General features: G+C 39.0%; 3 protein-coding genes across 6 annotated transcripts in view; 2 read left to right on the plus strand and 1 right to left on the minus strand.

Moving 5' to 3' along the window:
• Positions 1-514: 514 nt before the first annotated feature.
• ssb (small RNA binding exonuclease protection factor La) lies at positions 515-5,917 on the plus strand. The gene is made up of 12 exons (XM_080038351.1): positions 515-603; positions 1,750-1,813; positions 2,070-2,173; positions 3,358-3,532; positions 4,000-4,107; positions 4,195-4,298; positions 4,408-4,479; positions 4,557-4,599; positions 4,689-4,829; positions 4,910-5,105; positions 5,192-5,314; positions 5,410-5,917. Exons 2-12 carry the CDS (start codon positions 1,757-1,759, stop codon positions 5,448-5,450), a joined length of 1,164 nt encoding a protein of 387 aa, XP_079894477.1. The 5' UTR covers positions 515-603; positions 1,750-1,756; the 3' UTR covers positions 5,451-5,917.
• On the minus strand, positions 5,496-10,415 carry mettl5 (methyltransferase 5, N6-adenosine). Its single transcript, XM_080038356.1, has 7 exons — positions 10,194-10,415; positions 10,001-10,115; positions 9,382-9,566; positions 8,680-8,762; positions 6,081-6,132; positions 5,964-6,013; positions 5,496-5,581 (listed from the first exon to the last, which is right to left on the minus strand). The coding sequence occupies exons 1-7, from the start codon at positions 10,291-10,293 to the stop codon at positions 5,540-5,542; spliced, it is 627 nt and encodes a 208-aa protein (XP_079894482.1). The 5' UTR covers positions 10,294-10,415; the 3' UTR covers positions 5,496-5,539.
• A 906-nt stretch (positions 10,416-11,321) lies between these two features.
• Positions 11,322-20,717, plus strand: part of ubr3 (ubiquitin protein ligase E3 component n-recognin 3) — a gene marked incomplete at its 5' end in the record, with an annotated part of 42,605 nt that continues 33,209 nt past the window's right edge. For all 4 annotated transcript variants that reach the window (XM_080038333.1, XM_080038335.1, XM_080038334.1 and 1 more), the window contains 17 exons: positions 11,322-11,755; positions 12,973-13,112; positions 13,418-13,570; positions 13,975-14,130; positions 14,625-14,665; positions 14,911-14,977; positions 15,057-15,187; positions 15,433-15,661; positions 16,358-16,537; positions 17,328-17,461; positions 17,625-17,711; positions 17,791-17,856; positions 18,286-18,375; positions 18,480-18,608; positions 18,702-18,754; positions 18,853-18,986; positions 20,106-20,191. In XM_080038333.1, the coding sequence (XP_079894459.1) occupies positions 11,322-11,755; positions 12,973-13,112; positions 13,418-13,570; positions 13,975-14,130; positions 14,625-14,665; positions 14,911-14,977; positions 15,057-15,187; positions 15,433-15,661; positions 16,358-16,537; positions 17,328-17,461; positions 17,625-17,711; positions 17,791-17,856; positions 18,286-18,375; positions 18,480-18,608; positions 18,702-18,754; positions 18,853-18,986; positions 20,106-20,191 (2,310 nt within the window). The remainder of the gene's footprint in view (positions 11,756-12,972; positions 13,113-13,417; positions 13,571-13,974; positions 14,131-14,624; positions 14,666-14,910; positions 14,978-15,056; positions 15,188-15,432; positions 15,662-16,357; positions 16,538-17,327; positions 17,462-17,624; positions 17,712-17,790; positions 17,857-18,285; positions 18,376-18,479; positions 18,609-18,701; positions 18,755-18,852; positions 18,987-20,105; positions 20,192-20,717) is intronic.

The raw sequence follows: 20,717 nt of genomic DNA on the forward strand, positions 1-20,717 counted from the left end.
AGAAATCGTAATTAAAATTAAATATGTTTTAAATAAAATGTAAAAAAAGGCGTGTTAATAAACATAAATGAACATAGATAGATTTAGTGTTGATAGAAAAAGGACAAAAAAGAGGGGAAAAATAAAGAAAAGGAAAACAAGAGTCAAAAGCATTTACTTATCAGTATGAACATGTATACTACTTGCTGAAGTATAGACTATGCTTCAAACAATGTATCCAAAAAAGACCACCCTTACGATTTTAGTTCCATATAAAGAAGTATGTATGTAAAGAAGTCAATATGAAAGAAACACATGGCTATATGAAAATAATACGTTATCAAAGAATCTAGGGCTTTTAATATTTATATAAAACAAGTAGAAAACAATAACCGTGAAATAACCGTCCTGCAGTTAAATTTGTGACCCATGTATCGCTGTGACCTAACCATATTTTATTTTATTATCATGTGGACCCCCCGAAGCTGAGCTGAAGCTCGGCGTCTTTAACGCGGAGCGATCTACTTTTGGTCCTCGCCTCGCTCCGTAGCACGCACGCAATCCCACAACGTGCAAGAAACGAATTGAGGACTTTTCGTCTGCACAGCGAAAACTCAAAGTATCGTAAGTTTAACGATTCAACGCGGCGTTTAAGCTCTTTTATGGTGTATTTATACTTCCTTTGGGTTGTTCTGTAGGTTAACAAAGGAACTGGGTTGATATCTCGTGGAGCGTTTGAAAAGCACGCGTTTGCTAGAATGGAGTTACGCTCGAGTTTATGACTAATTAAACATTACGTACGAAAGTAATGCATGGCTCACTAAATATAACATGCCATGGCAACGTGCCTGGGACTTTTTATATGCAGTCTATAGTCTGGACCATAGGTCTGGACTCAACACGTTGGCTGAGTTGGGTTTTAGTGTTTTGGACACAACGTGGCCGGTGTTTAGCTGCGGCACGTAAGCTAATATAAGCTAGCAGGTTAGCTATCGAGCTAGCAGCAACAACAGCATGACATTAACGAAATGTTTCCTGTTCGTGTCAGTTACACGCAAAATATACACATTTTGTTGGTTATAAATGGGTAAGGTTTTATTTACTGGGCCAAGCTGTTTGAGACATATAGCCTTACGGCCCAATGATTGTTGGGCTTTTTTTTCTTGATAATAAACTGTTTATAAATGACTAATTCACACATAACTGATTAACACTCTGCTGCAGCTGTTCAGAGCAGATTGACATGATTTTATATAAAAGGCTTCGTTACTCAAATCTCAACAAAACAAAAATGTGACCATGCAGATAGTTTGCAGAAATGTAAAAAAAAAAAAAAAAAATACAGTTGAATAAAGGTGAAAGGAAGTTGAAGATAGTGTGCTTTCAATCTTTACTTGACAATATCGAGATTGCATTAAATTATCCATAGATTGTTATAAATATAAAATGTTTTGAAATTCGACAAATTCCTCTTGATACCTGCCAGGATTGTCTCTTAAACCTATTAAAAATTAACCAATTAAAAATAAATCAGTATAGGACAAGCTGACAGCTTTTTCAAATCACTCGTGACTGTTCTGGATTATGCGGATCGATTTTGGATGAAAAATGATATTCCCTAGTCTTGTCTAACCCATATATATAAATTGTTGAGGATTTTTTTTTTATTATTCAACAAAATGTTTCTATGTTAAAATGTACATGAATATGTAATGAGTTGTCAGAGCATTTTTTGTAATAATACAAATATTTTCCTTAATGTCTTTACAGAAGAATCATGGCAGAAAATCAAGAGATGTCTCCAATTGAGCAGAAAGTGGCACGACAAATAGAGGTAATTCTGATTTGAAATGTACATTTTGTGAAAGTCCTTTTTATTCTCTGCATTTACAATGCTTAATTTATGGTGCAGAGTAACAGAGATGACATGGGTGTAGAGGGGAATGACATGCAGAGAACTGACCGAGGGTCGGATATGAACCCGGGCTGCTGCGAGGACTGAGCCTCATGGGGGTGACACTCTAACCACTACACCACAAACCACTCAGTTAATGTTTTTCATCTAAAATGTCTCTCAATCCCACCTGTAGTATTACTTTGGGGATCACAATCTTCCGAGAGACAAGTTTCTCAAAGAACAGCTGCAACTCGACGATGGCTGGGTGACGTTGGAGACGATGCTCAAATTCAACAGGTTTGTTACGTTTTATTTTATCTTAAGTCGTTTGCAGTCAAATTCAGACGTGTGTCTTTACCAATGATTACATTTATTTATATATAATATATATATATATTGTGCATACATTAACCATCCCATACAAGACAAAACCAAGCAATGTTTGTCCATCCAAAAATTCCTCATTAAACACTGTTCTTTGTTAGAACAGTCCTCACATTTGAATACAGGAATCCAGTTATTTAAGCCTGTTTACATAGGAAATGTAGCTGTGTGATGATATGTGACAGTCTCTGCTTCAGTGCCAATGTTTTATCATCCTCTGGAGGTTGTAGTTGTCTCTTTCTTTCTTGTGCAGGAGATGGGGAAGTGGGGTTTACCTCCTAAAATCGTTTCAAATGATTGTAAACATCTAAAAGGCACCTGTGTGCTTTTTTCTGACGGCTGAGGAAATATTTGGTTAGACTGATCACTATTGGGGTCTCACTAGCACGGCAGGACTGAATCAGATGTTGAAACTTCACTAACGAGAAAGAAAGATGGGACAAAAATCTACTAAAAGTAATGTTTACTGAAGATGGTGACATGGAGAGCTTTTTCATGTTGCTGATTGAAGTGTGACAAGAAGAGAAAGACTGCAATGACTAATCAGTTTGAAGAACCAGTGTATGACTCATTACTACCAGGGCAAATATAGCACCGGCCCCTACCCTGTACCTGAAGTGCACTTGATACCAGCAACACTTATCTATCTGGCCACCGTATGCACACATTAGAAACAGGCTAAAGTAATTTTAGCTGAATTTAAGAGCTGGTCATATAGGGCTAGTAGATTCAGAGGACATCCTATTTAGTACAACAAAAAAAGTTCATTCAGACAGAAGTCGGTGTTAGTCAGCACTTAATTAAAAGATGAGTGTAGTGGTAATTCAGTCATTTAAAAAAATATATTCTTAAAAATGTAACCCTGCCGATATAGAGAGAACTGCAGATTGTGGTGACGCACATCATCTGGCCTTGGTGAGACCATTCAAAGACCCTGATTTAAAAGGAAGACTTTACATGCCTTTCTGTGTGTCAGTTTTATACTGTCACTACAATGATAATGTAAATCATAAGTGAATCTTACAGCAGGACTGATCTTGAATTTCTCTTCCCTTGAGTTCAGAGTATTTGTTGAAACATCTGTATTCTCTTCCCAGACTGAAGACTTTGACTACAGATGAAGGCGTCATTGTTGCAGCTCTCCAGAAGTCAAAGACTGGCCTCTTGGAAATCAGCGAAGACAAGACTAAAGTCAGAAGGGTTCCAGCCAAACCCTTACCCGAACAGGATGAGGACTACAAAGACGCTCTCAAACACAAATCTGTGTACATCGTGAGTTTCATTGCTTTCAGACTGATTTTGAATTCTTATTTACATTTATCTTATATTATAACATTTGCCAGATCATTAGGTACACCTTGTTTAAACTAATGTAGTCTACTACAACAATCCTGCAGTAAATCCTGCTGTTTGTAGTTTTGTTATGTAGCGTAAACATGTCAGTATCATGCAATACAATTCATCAGCACTGAAACCTCTAGTTGAATCTAAATATTTTAACATGATTAAGAACATTATAACATTCATGATGAAATTATTTAGTGTAGAACTGTTGTATTAGAATGCAATAATTTCAGCTAGATGTTCCAAAAAAAGTCTCTCCTGCAAGCTGCGGTATTTGTGCCAACTTAAAATAAATGCTTTTTCCATTGTGCATATTCAGATTTAGTTCTTTGCCTTCAGTATACTGTGCTTGTTTTCACACAATATAACACGTTCAATGATAATTTCTCCTCTAGAAAGGGTTTCCTCTTGAAACTACCCTTGATGAGGTCCAGGAGTGGCTGAATGGGAAAGGCAAAATAGAAAACATTCAGATGAGGAAAAACCTGCAAAAGCAGTTCAAGGTATCTTTTAAACTATATGTAACAATTCTAATTGTTTTTCCAGTGCATTTAGGTAGATATTTTAAATCTCCATTAATTTCATAACAGGGTTCAGTGTTCATCTGTTTCGACACAGAAGAGGGATCAAAGCAGTTCCTAGAACGCTCAGACATAAAATCATTCAAAGACAACGAGATGCTTGTGTTAAGAAGGTATGTTCTACTTCTTGTTGATGTAAGGTTTACAATGGACCAATGATGTGTTTTCCCTAAGAAACTAATATCTCTGTCTGATACAATGGTGTTGCTGTTTTGTTTTCAGAGAAGACTACCATGCAAAGAAAGCCGAGGAGAGAAAATTGTTCAAAGCAGAGTCAAAAGCAAAATCTAGACAGTGAGTACACAAGCAATACCTATCTCCTGAAAATATATTTATTCAAGTTACTAACCTTTCCTTACAATATTCTTCAGGGATAAAGATAAGCAGCAGAAAAATGCTGAAGACACAGAAATGGTAAGAGCCCCATGAGTGCTTACAGGCTGGAGTTCTCTCTCTGAGATAAGCCCCGATCACACTAATAATAATTTGTCAATGTGTTTCAGGGTCGGCTTTTGGATGAACAGACAGGTTGCTTGTTGAAGTTTTCAGGCGAGCTTGAAGATGTCTCTCGAGAGGACTTTCATGATTTGTTCTCTGGGCATGGGAAGATAAAGTGGGTTGATTTCACGAGAGGAGCTAAAGAGGTAAGTACACTCCCAACCAATCAGTCTTGCAAGGTAAAGAGATGTGTCGTGGTTAAAATCTATTCCTGCTTTCAACATAGGGCACCCTTCTTTTCGATGGGAAGGCAAAGGAAGCATTTGATAAGGCCAAAGAAGCGAAGGGGGAAGACGGGGAACTTAAAATCAAGAACAACAACGTGACATGGCTGGTGCTGGAGGGAGACGAGGAGAAAGAAGAACTGAAAAAGATAGTCGAATCTCAACAAGAATCCTTCAACAAGGGCAGAGGAGGAAGAGGTAAAAACAATTGAAGCTAGCAGCTTATCAAAAACTATTTGTAGATCATCAATGGTTTATTTACTGTATTTATCTGTTTTTAAAAGGTGGCCGAGGAAGATCAGGCGGCAGAGGAAGAGGACGCGGTAGAGGAAGAGGTGGCAGAGATCACAGCAGATCTCACTACAAGGGCAAAAAGACGAAATTTGACAGTGATGATGATGGCGATGGTAAGTTCAGCATCTTTACAGGCTTCAAAATTTGATTTAGCATCAAACATAAATGACTGCGATTGTTAATCATATCGTTTCTGCTCTCCATCTAGCACCTGCAGCGAAGGTTGCCAAAACTGAAAATGGATCTTAAGTCACAGGATCACACCCAGAATATTTCCTTTTTGAAAACCTTTATTATAAACAGTGAAAATGCAGAGGCAACTTAAGTCCATTCCAGCGTCAGGCTTTGGAGAATCGTATGAAGTCCACCTGGATGTCAACCTATAGAGAAGAATTTGCAAAGCTTGGCGTCAGCTGTCAGCCTTTTAAGTCCCTGTTTGTGCCTCTCTTATGATTTGTGTATCTATTTTTCGATTTTAACATATTCAACCTAAATCTGCTCATTGACAGTAATTTAATTTCACCTGGACAATTAGTTGGTTTCGTAAGACCTGTGACATCTAGAAATAGTGTGCCATTGTTTTTTGTTGCGAACATCTGATTTGCTATTTTTTAAGTTTGCATATGTGAATAGCAAATAAAACATTTATAAAAATAAATCAAGAGCCGTTTAAGTTTGTGTGTGCATCTTAATAAATTGAACTGGAAAACATGTAAACATGTATTCCATAAGACTGTAGTGCAACATGCTATTTTATCTTACCGATTTCTTTTTGTGGAACTTGTAAGATGCTGGCAAGTCGTATCTTAGCTCTGCAAAGAGATAAAAGTCAGTGCTGAAGTATTTTAAATTAGAGAAGATATATTGCAATCTTCTTACCAGCTAGGACTTCCATCTTCACTCCCCAGCTATGAGCCTTCTTTTGTATGTGCTGTAATCGGATAAGGTAACATGTCAAGCATTGTAATCTTCATACCAGAGATGGGTCAAAGGTTCCACATTGTAATTTGGGTTTCCATGGTGTACAATAGTGTCCAAAATAACTTATCATTTCTCAGTAACATTGCTGAATTTCCTCTTTTCAGCCTCTGTATGAAACAATGAGCTTGTCTATTTAAGCTCTGCTTTCTAAAAACAGTGTTCCAAATTATTATGCAAATTGGATTTAAGTGTCAAACATTTAATTTTGTTTTTCAATAAAACTTATGTATGATATTGGTTGCATTCCGAATCGCATACTCTTTCTTTTTTCTATTCTACATACTACATCTGACGATAAAAATAATCTAGTTAGGATTCAGTAGGCATACTATTGGGACATACTTTACTCTCTTATATCATAACATTGCGCCTTGATCTTGCCTCTTGGTTTCATATCCGTCACATCTTCGTTTGTTTTCATATGGAGGCTTCGTTGATGTGACGTCACTTCACGTGCGCACTGGATTGTGGGTCAGAATTGCCCAAATAGGATGCAGTTTTCAACACTAACAATCTTGGCCGCATGAAGTAGGACATCCAGGTACTTCTAACCATCCTAAATCTTTTTTCTACATACTATATAGTAGAAAGTATGCGATTCGGAACGCAACCATTGTCTCAGGGCACCTTGGATCATTTAAATCAATCTCATACACCTGTGATAATTAGTTTGTCAGGTGATCCCAATCAAAGGAAATCTACTTAAGAAGGACGTTCCACATTATTAAGCAGGCCACATGTTTCAAGCACTATGGGAAAGAAAAAGGATCTCTGCTGCCGAAAAGCGTCAAATAGTGCAATACCTTGGACAAGGTATGAAAACAATAGATATTTCAAAGAAACGTGGGGGCGCCTTTGGATCAGTTGGGAAGGCGTCCCCCTCCTGGGCCGGACCCGGGTTCGATTCCCACCCGCGGTCGTTCTCTGCATGTCACTCCCCTCTCTGCCCCATTTCACCTCTGTCTCTCTGCACTATCAAATAAAAGCATAAAAATGCCCAAAAAATATCTTAAAAAAAAAAGATATTTCAAAGAAACTGAAGCGTGATTATCGTACTGTGAAGAGATTTGTGGCTGATTCAGAGCACCGACGGGTTCGTGCAGATAAAGGCACAATGAGGAAGATTTCTGCCAGACAAATTCATCGGATAAAGAGAGCAGCTGCTAAAATGCCGTTACAGAGCAGCAGACTGGTATTTGAAGCCGCTGGTGCCTCTGGAGTCCCGCGAACCTCAAGGTGTAGGATCCTCTAGAGGTTTGCAGCTGTGCATAAACCTATTATTCGGCCACCCCTAAACAATGCTCACAAGCAGAAACGGTTACAGTGGGCTCAGAAATACATGAAGACTAATTTTCAAACAGTCTTGTTTACAGATGAGTGCCGTGCAACCTTAGATGGTCCAGATGGATGGAGTAGTGGATGGTTGGTGAATGGCCACCATGTCCCAACAAGCCTGCGACGTCAGCAAGGAGGTGGTGGAGTAATGTTTTGGGCCGGAATCATGGGGAGAGAGCTGGTTGGCACCTCTAGGGTCCCTGACGGTGTGAAAATGACCTCTGCAAAGTATGTTGAGTTTCTGACTGACCACTTTCTTCCGTGGTACAAAAAGAAGAACCGTGCCTTCCGTAGTAAAATCATCTTCATGCATGACAATGCACCATCTCATGCAGCAAAGAATACATCTGTCATTGGCTGCTATGGGCATAAAAGGAGAGAACCTCATGGTGTGGCCCCCATCTTCCCCTGACCTTAACCCTATTGAGAACCTTTGGAGCATCCTCAAGAAGAAGATCTATGAGGTTGGGAGGCAGTTCACATCAAAACAGCATATTTGCTCTGAATCTACCTGCCAGTCATGGTGTGTTCCAGACAACTGGGAAGTCGTATTTGTTCTTCCTACTAGGAAAATGTGACTGGAACGCCGTTCATAAGTCGGAGCATATCCATCTACCCCGACTTCACGGAGAATCAGTTTTCTGACGTCACATACAGGGTTTAACGCCGTGCAGCTGGAAGGTGTTTAGGTCGGGAATCAGCCATTTCAACTGGACAATTACCACATCTGACTTGTCTGGGATGCACAATTAAATTCAGGGGTATCTTGAGGCCTGGCTTCTCCCCTTTTCCCATCATGAGGGGAGAGAAATTTAACAGGTTTTTGAACACTGCTCTTCAGAAAGGTGGAGGTGGATAAAAAGAGGGTTTTTTCTCATACTTTGGGAGTTAAGTCACACTGGGGACCCATTATGTTGAAAAAAAAGCACTTTTTGATCATAGGTGACTTGAAATTATTTCTAAGGTTTTTACCTTTTTCATTGAAAGAACATGGCTACAGCTATGTCAGATCACCATTTTACTAATAACGGCTTTTAACAGAACATGTTCAATGTTATTTTAATGGTCATCAGAGACATGAAAGACTAAACCTTTTCATTATGATGACTCGGGGCTCCAACAGCAGTGTTGTAAACATGAATGATATAGATACTGAACTTACTTCTCGTGTTGATGTTTTATGAAGTGAATACACGGCTGTCTGTGCCATCGTTAAAGCGGCCTGCAGGAACTTCATGTCCATGCCTTGAATAAAGAACAAAAACAAATGTAAAACTACATGTAACTCTTTAGTGCTACACTTAGGAAGAGGGGTACTTCACTGATTTTTACACATGAAAGTCACATACACGTCACACCACTCAGCCTGTGAAAATACAGTATATCATGTGGCTTCAGCTAGAGCTTGTCATGTGAGATTGAGATACCATGATTACTGGTTTCCGACTTTATGTATACACTACAGTTCATGTCAAAATTCCTCATTGAAAACATGTAGATGGTTGCCTCAGACACTGTGCCAGATTATCAAGTAAAGTATTTTTACTCAAATGAAACACTGAAGGACAAGCATGAAGTGTGGCTGAAGGCTCTAAAGTTAGTATCCATTTCATATGAGCGGAACGTGGTGTAAATTATGAGGAAAATAGGCCCTTTAGAATTACAAAAGTTATTTATGGTTTCCAATTTAAACAAAAAAAGACTGTTCAATTTTGGGGGTGAAGAGTTGGGGAGACAAGACGCAAATATGCTGTTGTGATGCATTGCGGGGATTGTAGGATCCAGATAGTTTGTATCCAAACCCATGATTGGCCTAAAAGCTAGGATTGCTTTTTTTAAGAAATCCCTTTAAATGTGTGCTCACCTTGGTTGTGTTTCGTCCCAAATGGTGGATTCATTATTACAGTGTCAAACTTTTTGGCATATTCCTCTGCCCCTAGGGAACAAAGGTCACACTGGACCAGATCCACGTTAGAAATCTCAAATTCCTCCGCATTTCTCCTGAATATGTCAAGGGCGTCGCTGTCAATGTCAAAGCCCACGCACAAACTTAAGAAGAGAAAAATAATATTAAAGGTTAATGGACATTTCGCATGCTTTTCTAATTTGGATTTTTTTTCTTTTTTTTCTCAGATAAGTCATAATACAGAAACAAAAAGCCAATAATAATAATAATGACTGTAATGTGTCAGAGGCCTTAATGTCTGTTGAGGCTAGATCATGCCATGCTGCGAGATGCCTTCATATATTATTTAAAATAAAATGCCATGTTGAGGTTTGAATATGCAGCGTCAGATTGTCTTTACCTTTACATTTTTTTTACAAAATCCTTCTAGTCATGTCTTAGAATTTTAACGACTTAAAATAAATACATTTGAATACCGATGAAGGACTTTTATAGAAGAATGAATTCGACGCCTCTGCCTTTAGATCTGTAGGAACCCTGTGCTCTCACCCGTTTATATACTATCTATGGCTCTCACCCTGCATCCAGCATCGCAGCCCCGATGCTGAGGACTCCGCAGCCACATCCCAGATCAGCCACTAGTTTCCCCTCAATGTCATCAAACGTGTTCTGGATCGTATAAAGCATACATGCTGAGGGAGGGAGGGGAAAAAGCAAAGAGTTACTGACGTGCACAATTAACAAGCTATCTTATAATCACACACCCTCACCTGCAATGTGAGGACTAGTTGGGTATTGCTCCAGAAGGATTTTCGGTTCTTCAAACGCGTCCACTTGCTGGAGGCAGCTCTCCAACTCTTTTAGTTTCATTACTGTAATGTCCCAAACCCCACGTGTCCTACTGTAGGTCAACCCCGATTATTTAATAAACAAAAATCAAACAATTATCCATGGTGTTTACTTTGAGCATGGTTGAAGATGACTTCCGTAAGAAAGCGTGCATCAACCAAAACAATCCGACTGTTACCACGGAACGAGCGACAATAGTTCCGCCTGACTTTGTTTCGTTTACTTTATTTGTTTGGAGAGGCTTTATGAAATTCATTGTATATACAGTCTAAGACAGACATCTGAATAAGAGTTTGTTCACTACGAAACAACTGATAACATTACTGCCAGAAAAATCTCACAATAATAAACAAGTTAATATAGCCTATATAAGTGGAATATAGACACATGTATAATGATAATAAATAGGGTGAAAGAAAAGTTATGCATAACATGAAAAATTTAACAAATGTGGATTATTTGACCTACTAGGTGCTACACTCAACATGCATGATATGGCCCTGTCCACACAGCATTGTGAAATGTATCTTTATCAGTTCTATGATAGAGACGAGTCCAAACGTAGCTATCAGTTACCTATAAACAAAACAAGAAACCCCTACTTTATCCAACGTTTAACCATGATAAACCATGAGTGACATAAAACACGGTCATTTAAACAGACATTTTTCAAGTTATCAACTGAAGTATTACAAAATCAATTAAACAATTCGATGTAATTTATCATTATTTATTATTATGTGAACCCTATAAAACATGCCTACAATATAGAAATACTGTAATAATAGGCCTAACATAAAATCCCCTGTGTTGGCTGATGTGTAATTTACATAATCACAAACTGATCCACGTACAACCAAGTGATCACTATGCACGAAAGGTTTAATTAGATTTAAATAGGAGATTTATTTTCATTGCACACTGAGCGTTAATTCTGAAACTTGTCCGCCGACAACGCGACAACGTCGTTAACACGTAGTATCGCGAGAATGTCCGAGAACATGGAATTGAGACAACAAAAATACATTTGTGGACAACAAGCAGAGTGCATGATGGCGGCGTCGCTGCTGCGCCGGGACAAGAAAGCTACTGCCGCCCACTTGAAGACAGACTTAAATCGGACTGACAATGGCTCTGGGGTCCGACAACTTCAGGAGCTACTCGACGCTGTGCTTAACCCCGAAAAACCCGCAGCGGACACGGAGGCTTTGGACTGGTGTAAATGTCTGATCGCAGGGGGCGAAGGTTTCGAGGAGTTCTGCAAAACGGTCCGCTCCTATGACAACGCGACTCTGTGCGGTTTGGTCTGGACGGCTAATTTCGTTGCGTATCGATGCCGGACCTGTGGCATCTCCCCGTGCATGTCACTGTGTGCCGAGTGTTTCAATAACGGAGACCACACGGGCCATGATTTCAACATGTTCAGGAGCCAGGCTGGTGGGGCCTGTGACTGTGGAGACGGTAATGTCATGCGAGAGACTGGGTAAGTCTGAGCTAGCTGCTGGCTAAGCTGGCTATGCTAACTGACGGGTTGGCTAATATTATTATGACAGGTCTCAGTGGGCAACGAGCCCAGTTAGCTAATACATTTTCCTAAACTGCGTAGTCAACGTCAGCCTTCAGACAAGTCTGTCTGAGATATGAACCACTCAGCAACAGTTTTGAATATTACGATGCTCCTGTCATATATTTATGGTCAGAGGGTTAGCTAGTTTTGCAAACCATAACTATAATTATCATACAAGCAGCAGTAGCTGGTGGTTTCTATATATTTATATATCAGTGATATTTCACTGCTTAGATATGGTCTGGATATCGTGGCATAAACGTGGCCTCTTGTCCACTAGCTGTCAAACACTGAAGTACAGTGAAGTGACAGCTATGAACATGCTAATGTCATTGCTCTGGGGTAGGCATGGGGCGATATGAAATTTGATATCCCAATAATCATCAAAACATTAAAACTAAAAAAAAAAGGCTCTCAAACATTGGAGTCACTTTACCTCACATTTTGTGGCAAAGCAAAACATAAAAAAAAAAATGCGATTCTTCAAGAAAGTTTTTCCTCTCAGAAACCGTACATCCAGAGTTTAAATTAAATATTGCAAAACTTGCACTCAAATTATTGTCACAGGCATAAAGTTGTAATCTTGAGTGACAAATGATCTTGATGCCAGATGTTGTCCTCATCAAGCAGCGTTAGTAGCTGGAGTGAAGCAGTCAACAGTTAACAGATTAGTGGCTTCTATTAGAAGTGACTTTGCTGCTGATTGATTTCTCTCATTCAAATACAGTCTATGAGGAATATGAGTAAGAGACATAGTAGTTTGAACTATGACTCACACTGAGTGTATGGGCAAAGAAAAACAAAAAAAAATCCCAGATGTATACTCTGGAATGATCACCTAATACCAACATGTTTATCTTCAACCTAACCCAATATTTAACCCTGTACCTTAATCTGATCAGGAGTGTTACATAATTTAAATCTTAACATTAAATATAATGTGAATATGTAAACCCTATAAATGTATGGAGCCTTAACCCAAATGTGTCTTGTGTCACCTGTTCAAACGATGCAACCTTCATACGAGTTCAAACATAAAAGTGATTTAATTAAAAAATAGATATAATCTGCTTTGATCTTTGCGGTCCACACAATCAACACTTATTTTTGTTTTTATATTTTGTTTGTGACAGATTTTGCAGACGGCATCGGTTGAGAACAGGGGAGAACATTCCCTCAATACCCCGAGACCTTCTCCTGATGTCCGAGATGGTTCTTCCTCGGTTCATCCTGTGTATCATACAGTATCTGAGAGATGGATACACTGAGCCAGGTGAAAACACTTGTGAAAACTGTATTTTCTTTACAAAGACGTGTGATAGTATACTTTGACCTACTGGCCAGTGACAATCATGAATGGAACCTGTAACTATGAACAATTACTTTATTTGAAATGTTTATTTGTCGTCCAAAAAACTTATATTATGTTTCCATATTCGCGTATTAACCTCTTTGACACCTTTTTGGCTTGCTTTGCAAGCTGGATATCATTGTCATAGTCATACAACAGTTTACATGTTACAAAACTATGTTACATAATGTGCTGACTGAGTCTGATGGCTTATCTTGCTTTACCAGACACCTCAACTGAGAGAGATCTACAGAAAGTCCTGCAGCAGCTGGAGCCTCAGATCTCCTTCCTGGAGGAACTCACCAAGATGGGAGGAGCAATGAGGACTGTACTGACTAAGATCTTGACCAATCAGCAAACATTCAAAGAGTTGAGCATGGGTAAAGATCTACACTAGAGGCTTTGTTTGCACAACACAAGTTGATAATTAATAAACACTCCCATACCACAGGCTTTTAGTGGATTCTTTCTTGGGTATGAAATAAAAAATGCACCTACTGAATTGTATAACTTTCACTCTTAACATATAAGGAACTACTTGATTTGAAAATAAGCTTTCATGTCTCTGGAAGTGCTCCCTAAATGTTGTTGTATTGTTGGTTCGTTGGCTCATTATAATGACAATAAACTACTTGCACTTGAGCTTGAAATCGGAAGAGGAAAACCTTTGATCTGCATGTTCACCCAAGCTATGCATTCTGTAATCTAATCCACGTCTTTTACTTTAAATGCTTTTGACTTTGCAGTAATCGTTGCAATTTTGTGTTGTGCTCCACTGTTGCAGGCCAAGAGGAGAATGTGTATGCAAAAAAGAACTATGACAAGTATTTGTCAGCCTTGAAGAATTCAGGTTTGGTGACCGTGGAGGAGAAAGCACAAGGTGCTACTGCTGATTTGACTGTTGGTGCTGAAGGGGGTGCAGGAGCAATAGTCCTATTGGGTAAGAGAATCATTACACTTTATATGAAGCATGATTTTATTCATTATCTGTTGGCTGTTCAGTGAAAACTTATCAACATTATGCTAAATGCTGAGTAAGTACATAAAAAAAAAGCAGTATGGATTGTAAATCACACGTTTGCCTTTTATTTCATAGCACAGCAGTCCTTTGAATTTGCTGTAACAATTTTCTCAAACAACTTTTGCATTCGGAATACATGATATGCCTAGATTATTTTTCCAGAAAATGCTCATGTATGATATATGTTGATCAAGAAACAAATCACTAAAAAAGCACAGAGCTTAGCTCATATTTCTATTGATGTAACTTTGAATACAGGATATTGAAACTATAAAAAGTTTATCTGTCACATCTTATTTTAACCAATGTTGAATTTTGCTGACAAATTGTCAGTTTTGCAAACTGTGATGTCTCTGTGATGTGTCCAGTGGCTAGTAATGCTACTTGCTAAATGTGTCCCTTGGTTCTCTTAGGAACCACTGCACCAGGTAGCCCAGACGAGTCTAATAAAGAGGTATGTGCTAGCATCACACCTAGAATATCTCACTAAAGGCTACAACAATTATTCCATCATTTATATCATGAACAGTTAATTTTGTTTATTAACATTTAAAAAAACTTCAAATTACATTATTAAATGATCAGTTACCAAAGTGGTTGGATAGTCATTTCAGTTTTATTTGATATAAACGGATTTACAGTCAAACATTTTGTAGACCTGTTAGTTCAAATCTGTGTTATTTTTTATTTACCTCTCAGGAGGACCAAGATGCAGGGCTGTCTGTTGGACAGAGGAAGAGGGTAAAGCTGAGCAGCAGTACCAAAGGTAAATGTGCATAAAATGTAATGCACAAGTAAACGTTACATGAACAGCCCATCTTATCATTTGCCCTTTCCTCCCTCAGACCCGTTTATTATTGAATCTCTGAAGCATAAATGCTTTCTGGAGGAGTTGCTGTTTTGGACAATAAAGTACGAGTTTCCTCAGAAGATGGTCACCTTCTTACTAAACATGTTGCCAGATCAAGATTACAAGGTATTTTCCCTTCCATGTTAACACTAATTTGCACAAATGCAAAGGTCTTAGTCTACAGCTACATTTAGATTTGTGTTTTTTTCTTCTTCTTTTAGTTGTGATATAATTTCTCTGCACTGCCTCTCGAGTAACTGAAACGATGCTTGTCATATGTGTTGCGGTTTTTAAAGAAATGGTCATCTTGCTACAGCATCATGACAGAAAGCCTTAATTGTGTTATGTGCTTTTCTCGTCCTGTCTTGCAGATCACTTTTACAAAAACATTTGTTCAGCATTATGCATTCATCATGAAAACACTGATGAAAAGCCACGAGTCGGACACCATGTCCAACCGCATTGTACATATTAGTGTGCAGCTGTTCAGCAACGAGGAGCTGGCTCGACACGTGACGGACGAGTGTCACCTCCTGGACATCATGGTCACGGTCCTCCTTTACATGATGGAGAGTTGCCTTATTAAAAGTGAACTGCAGGGTAAGTTCTCTGTTATTTTGATTTAATACACCTCATCACATTTCAAATATATTCTGTAAAAGACACGAAGCAGGTGGCTGACGTGATACTTAGTTTGGAGCGCCACAAGAGGATGGCATGAGACTTTTCCGACTAGATTTTTTAGGAGGGATTGCTGAGATCATTGATTTCTTTGGCGCTTTTCATGGTGAAACTGTTGCTTTTTCCAAATTGAAAAGATCAATCTTTAAATCACAACTCAACATGTCAAATGACACTCACCTACTTACCATAATGCATGGCTAATATCCTAACGAGGTGATCCGTATTTCATTTTAGTGGCTCATCATTACCTCTCTATAACCATAAAGACCGCACTCTCTCTATTAAAATACTACAAAAATAGGTACATGAAGCATTTGAAAAATTTCACAATGAGGAAAAACTGGACTGCTTTCAATATAGTGAATAGCAGCTGTAAGACTGCTTTGTATTTTTAACCATTCTCAGTGAAGAAAAAATATTCACAGATGTTTCATCCCTCTGGGCTTTGTTATTGTGTAATTAGTTTGAATCTCATTCCTTTTTTCAGAGTAAAATAAGCCAGATTTGTTTTTCTTTGCAAATATTTCTTTCTATTTTATTTTGTTGATGTTGAGTGAGCCAAAATGCCAATAATTTAACGTGTTTGTCCTTGTCTCTCTTTTTTTTTTTAAGATGAAGAAAACAGTCGCCATGTTGTGGTGAACTGCAGTGAGGCTCTGTTAAAGAACAACACCTACTGGCCGTTAGTCAGTGATTTTATTAACATCCTCTCGCACCAAAGTGTAGCGAAAAAGTTCCTGGAAGACCATTCATTGTTGATGCTGTGGATGAGCTTCGTGTCATTTTTTCAAGGTAAGTAGTTTGATAGGTAAAGTGTGAAACTACTGCTCATATATAGTGATTTTTTATTTTACCTGAGCAGGACAAAGTGCTTTATTATGCCTCTCATTCAGGCAGACTTTGGGCTTTAGTATGCTTGCTCTAACACATTTAACATGACTAACAGTTGGAATTCAAAGCAATGTGTTGCCCATAAACAAATGGAAAGCATGTTAACAATACATTGAGTCTTGCCTATGCAGGTTTTCAGTTCAGACTATATACAAATGGTGTTAGTCTAAGTTGGACCTATTGGATCGGTCTTCCACTGATAATAATGCCTCAGAAAAACTGAGTTGGGGGATGTATGACTGAATTAGATTTGTGGTTTAGCACTCCTCTTGACATGTGTAGTTTACCACCACCCTAAAAATAACACTCACCCCTGCACAGTGGGGGAGTATCCTCTTTCTGACGTTATGTGCACGGTGTCACTACTACGTCGTATGCATGTCTGCTGCAAGACTCTTGCTTTAAATTCTAATTTTTAAAATAGATTTATTTGGCTTTTATTTGACTTCAGAGACTTATAAGAATAGAAATTAATTTGCTTTTATGCTATGACCCATTATACATGCATGATTAAAAAAAATATTTTGGTGGGAAAAAGATCTACTGTATACTCAATTTGTAAAACAACAGGGTGAACTCTGGGATTTATTATTATTATTATTAGAAAAAGTAATGATCCCTCATGAACATTAAGAAGCCATGTGACTTGTGTTGACTTTCTATCTTTTCAAACCATCTCCTGCTGTTAAAGGTATGAACCTGAATAAGCGGGAGTTGAGTGAACACGTGGAATTTGAGTCTCAGACATACTATGCAGCATTCGCAGCGGAGCTTGAGGCTTGTGCGCAGCCAATGTGGGGTCTCCTAACACACTGCAAAGTCAAAGTAAGTCCTGCCTGTACATTTAGAACACTCTCACAAATACATCTCCGGTGTGCATTCCCGATTATCTCCAATGATAAATGGAACATGCAAGTCCAGCTTTCTGTGCTTCTGCATGTACTTACTGCCTAACTCGTTTTTAACAAGTTAAATTGTATGTTAACAGGAGACACAGGAATATACCAAAACTGTGGTACGCTACTGCTTGGAGACCCTGCAGATCTGGTTTGACACCATTGGCTTCATTGACGAGGTAAGTTTAAAAGCCAAACCACTGTTTTAACAAGCAACCGTTCTCCTCCTGTTTCTCATGGCTCTTGCATCCCTTACAGCCTGCTCCAAATCAAGTGACATTTCACCTGCCACTGCACCGCTACTATGCCATGTTCCTCAGTAAGGTATGTCCGAGGCTCTCATCTCTTGAAGGCAATTCTGGACAATGCTTATTGTCATCCTCACTTTTGGTCAAAATCAGTGAATACCTCCTTACGATCTGCTACCTGTCCGTACTTTATGTGCTCGGAAAAATCCAGTGCTAATACACAGCCTAGTCTCTGTAAACTGGTATGTACACAAAGGGTATGTAAACAAAGGGGGGGCCACTGTAGCTAGCAACATGGCAGTTTTTAGAACCTAGGCTGTGTATTAACACTGGATTTTCTTTCATCGCACAAAACTGACATTCACTGATTTTTAGAAAAAATAGATTTTGACAACAATTATTCTTAAGAATCATTGACTCCACCTTGTTAAGAAATGACTCAGTACTTCATGATTATTATTGTGTGTTTTCACATGAGTTAATTGTTTGGTTGGAAATGTTCCAGGCTGTAAAGTGCCAAGGCCTGGACCTGGACAGCCTCCTGCCTGACCAAGAGATGCTAATGAAGATCATGGTGCATCCACTCCAAATCCAGGTATAAGTTAAAAAAAGAAGAAAAAATACAAAAAAATAAGCAATTTTGTATTCATGCATGTCCTTCTGGCCTGTAGTTAATGTAAGCTTTTTTTATGGCTGTAGGCAAGCCTGTCAGAGATTCACAGCAACATGTGGGTCAGGAATGGTCTACAGATCAAGGGGCAGGCTATGACCTATGTGCAGTCCCACTTCTGCAACTCTATGATAGACCCAGACATCTATCTGCTCCAGGTTTGGATTGCTGCATCACAGACAGTGCTCACTAGCAGTATCATTCACACACTATGTATACACAGTAATAATCCATCTCAATTTCTTTTACAGGTTTGTGCATCAAGACTAGATCCTGACTACTTTATCTCCAGTGTTTTTGAGAGGTAAGTTCTTAACTCCTATCCACGCATTAATTTAACGTTTCTTCATTTATCATTAAATACAGACAATTAGAAGCATTCCGCTGTCTTCACTCACACAGGTTCAAAGTGGTTGACCTGTTGACCATGGCGTCTCAGCATCAGAATGCTGTGTTGGATTCTGAGCAGGAGAGGCCCATGCTTGAAGGAGCGCTAACCTTCCTGGTCATATTGACAAGCCTTCGCATTCATTTGGGTAAGTGGTACAACACAGTCTGCAGGGAGTAAGACAGGACCATCTTATACTAAAATGAGTCATTGTTTAAGTTCACTTCCATTAAACTCATAATGTATTTGTTGTATGAGGGGTTGATACACTTTGGTTCTCATTTTGAAGCCACAGAGTGTTGAGAAAATATGCTACATTTGAATTTGGTATGATGGGGCAGTGCTATTTTGTTATATTTTATTATGTGCGACATTGCAAAATGATCAAATGTCATGAAAAGTATTCAAATAGCAGTGACAACTTGAATTGTAAGAAGGGGATGGGATACTATGCTGTGTGGAAACACTGTGCTAGACAGTTCTCAGTGGACTTAGCAGTAGGCCTCAATGATGTATTGTGTTTCAATAAACTTAAATTGACCAAAGGTACAATTTAAATTTATTTTTCTTAAACAAGCTTTTAAAGGAGAAAGGGGCAATTATGTGTTGGCCGCTTCTGTGACTGGTCACATTGGCATGGTCATTTAGCCATGTGTAGTTTATTCATTTCTGGAGTTGATCAAAATACATAACTTAATTCTCTGTGGTATTCTGGAATATATTTTCCTCCTTACAATCAGCCACACATCAGAAACGTCTTAATTATTTATGATGTAAGAAAATATAGAGAAGATGAAGGCGAATGGAATTGTGAATCTCTCTCTCTCTCTCTCTCTCTCTCTCTCTCGCTCTCTCTCTCTCTCTCTCTCTCTCTCTCTCTCTCTCTCTCTCTCTCAGCTCTTCACACTGTAGCACTAACCAGACAACTCTTTAGGTTAAATTACCGACAGCTGGTAGTTTGTCATGGTAGTCTGAATCTTACAAGTACACTGTAAAGCACACATTACCATAAGCCTTTTTTCACAGAAGACATTTGAATAAACCACAGATGGCTGATTTTCATTTAGCTGCTTCAGTTTTCAGTTTCATGCTCCTGGTATCAGTATCATGACTTACTGGGGGCACTTGAAAAGACTTATCTAAAACTGACTAAAAGACACTCCACATGAACATGATTGCCTCTACTCTGAGTTCTGCCAATTACTATTTATCAGAGGGCCATAGTTGTCAGCCCGCTTTATGTTCCTCTTCTCCCTCTCATTAACAGGGATGACGGATGACGAGATCCTTCGGGCCGAGATGGTGTCCCAGCTGTGTATGAATGACCGTACGCACAGCGCCCTGTTAGACCTTGTATCCTTTCAAAACTTAGCAAATACATTAAACACCAGCTACAGTGCCTTGCAAAAGTATTCATACCCTTTGAAATTTTCCACATTTTGTCACGTCGCAACCGCAACATCAAGTGAACAGAGCACCTTCCTCCAACCCTTGCTACAAGCCATGCAGGGGACACAGCATAGTCAGATGAGGCCAAACTTTTTTTTGGCCTGAATGCAAAATGCAATGTGTGGCGGAAACTAACATTGCACATCACCCTGAACACACTATCCCCACAGTGAAACATGGTGGTGGCAGAATCATGCTCTGGGGGTGCTTTTCTTCAGCAGGGACAGTGAAGATGGATGGATCCAAATACAGGGCAGAAAACCTGTTGGAGTCTGCAAATGATTTGAGACTGGGGCGAGTGTTCACCTTCCAGTAGGACAACTACCCTAAACATAGAGCCAGTCAAAGTCAAGACCGCAATACAATTGAGAATCTCTGGAAATACTTGAAAATTGCTGTTCACAGACACTCTCCATCCAATCTGATGCTG

This window comes from Ammodytes marinus (assembly GCF_949987685.1).
Source record: "Ammodytes marinus genome assembly, chromosome: 12".
In the NCBI taxonomy this organism is placed as follows: Eukaryota; Metazoa; Chordata; class Actinopteri; order Uranoscopiformes; family Ammodytidae; genus Ammodytes; species Ammodytes marinus.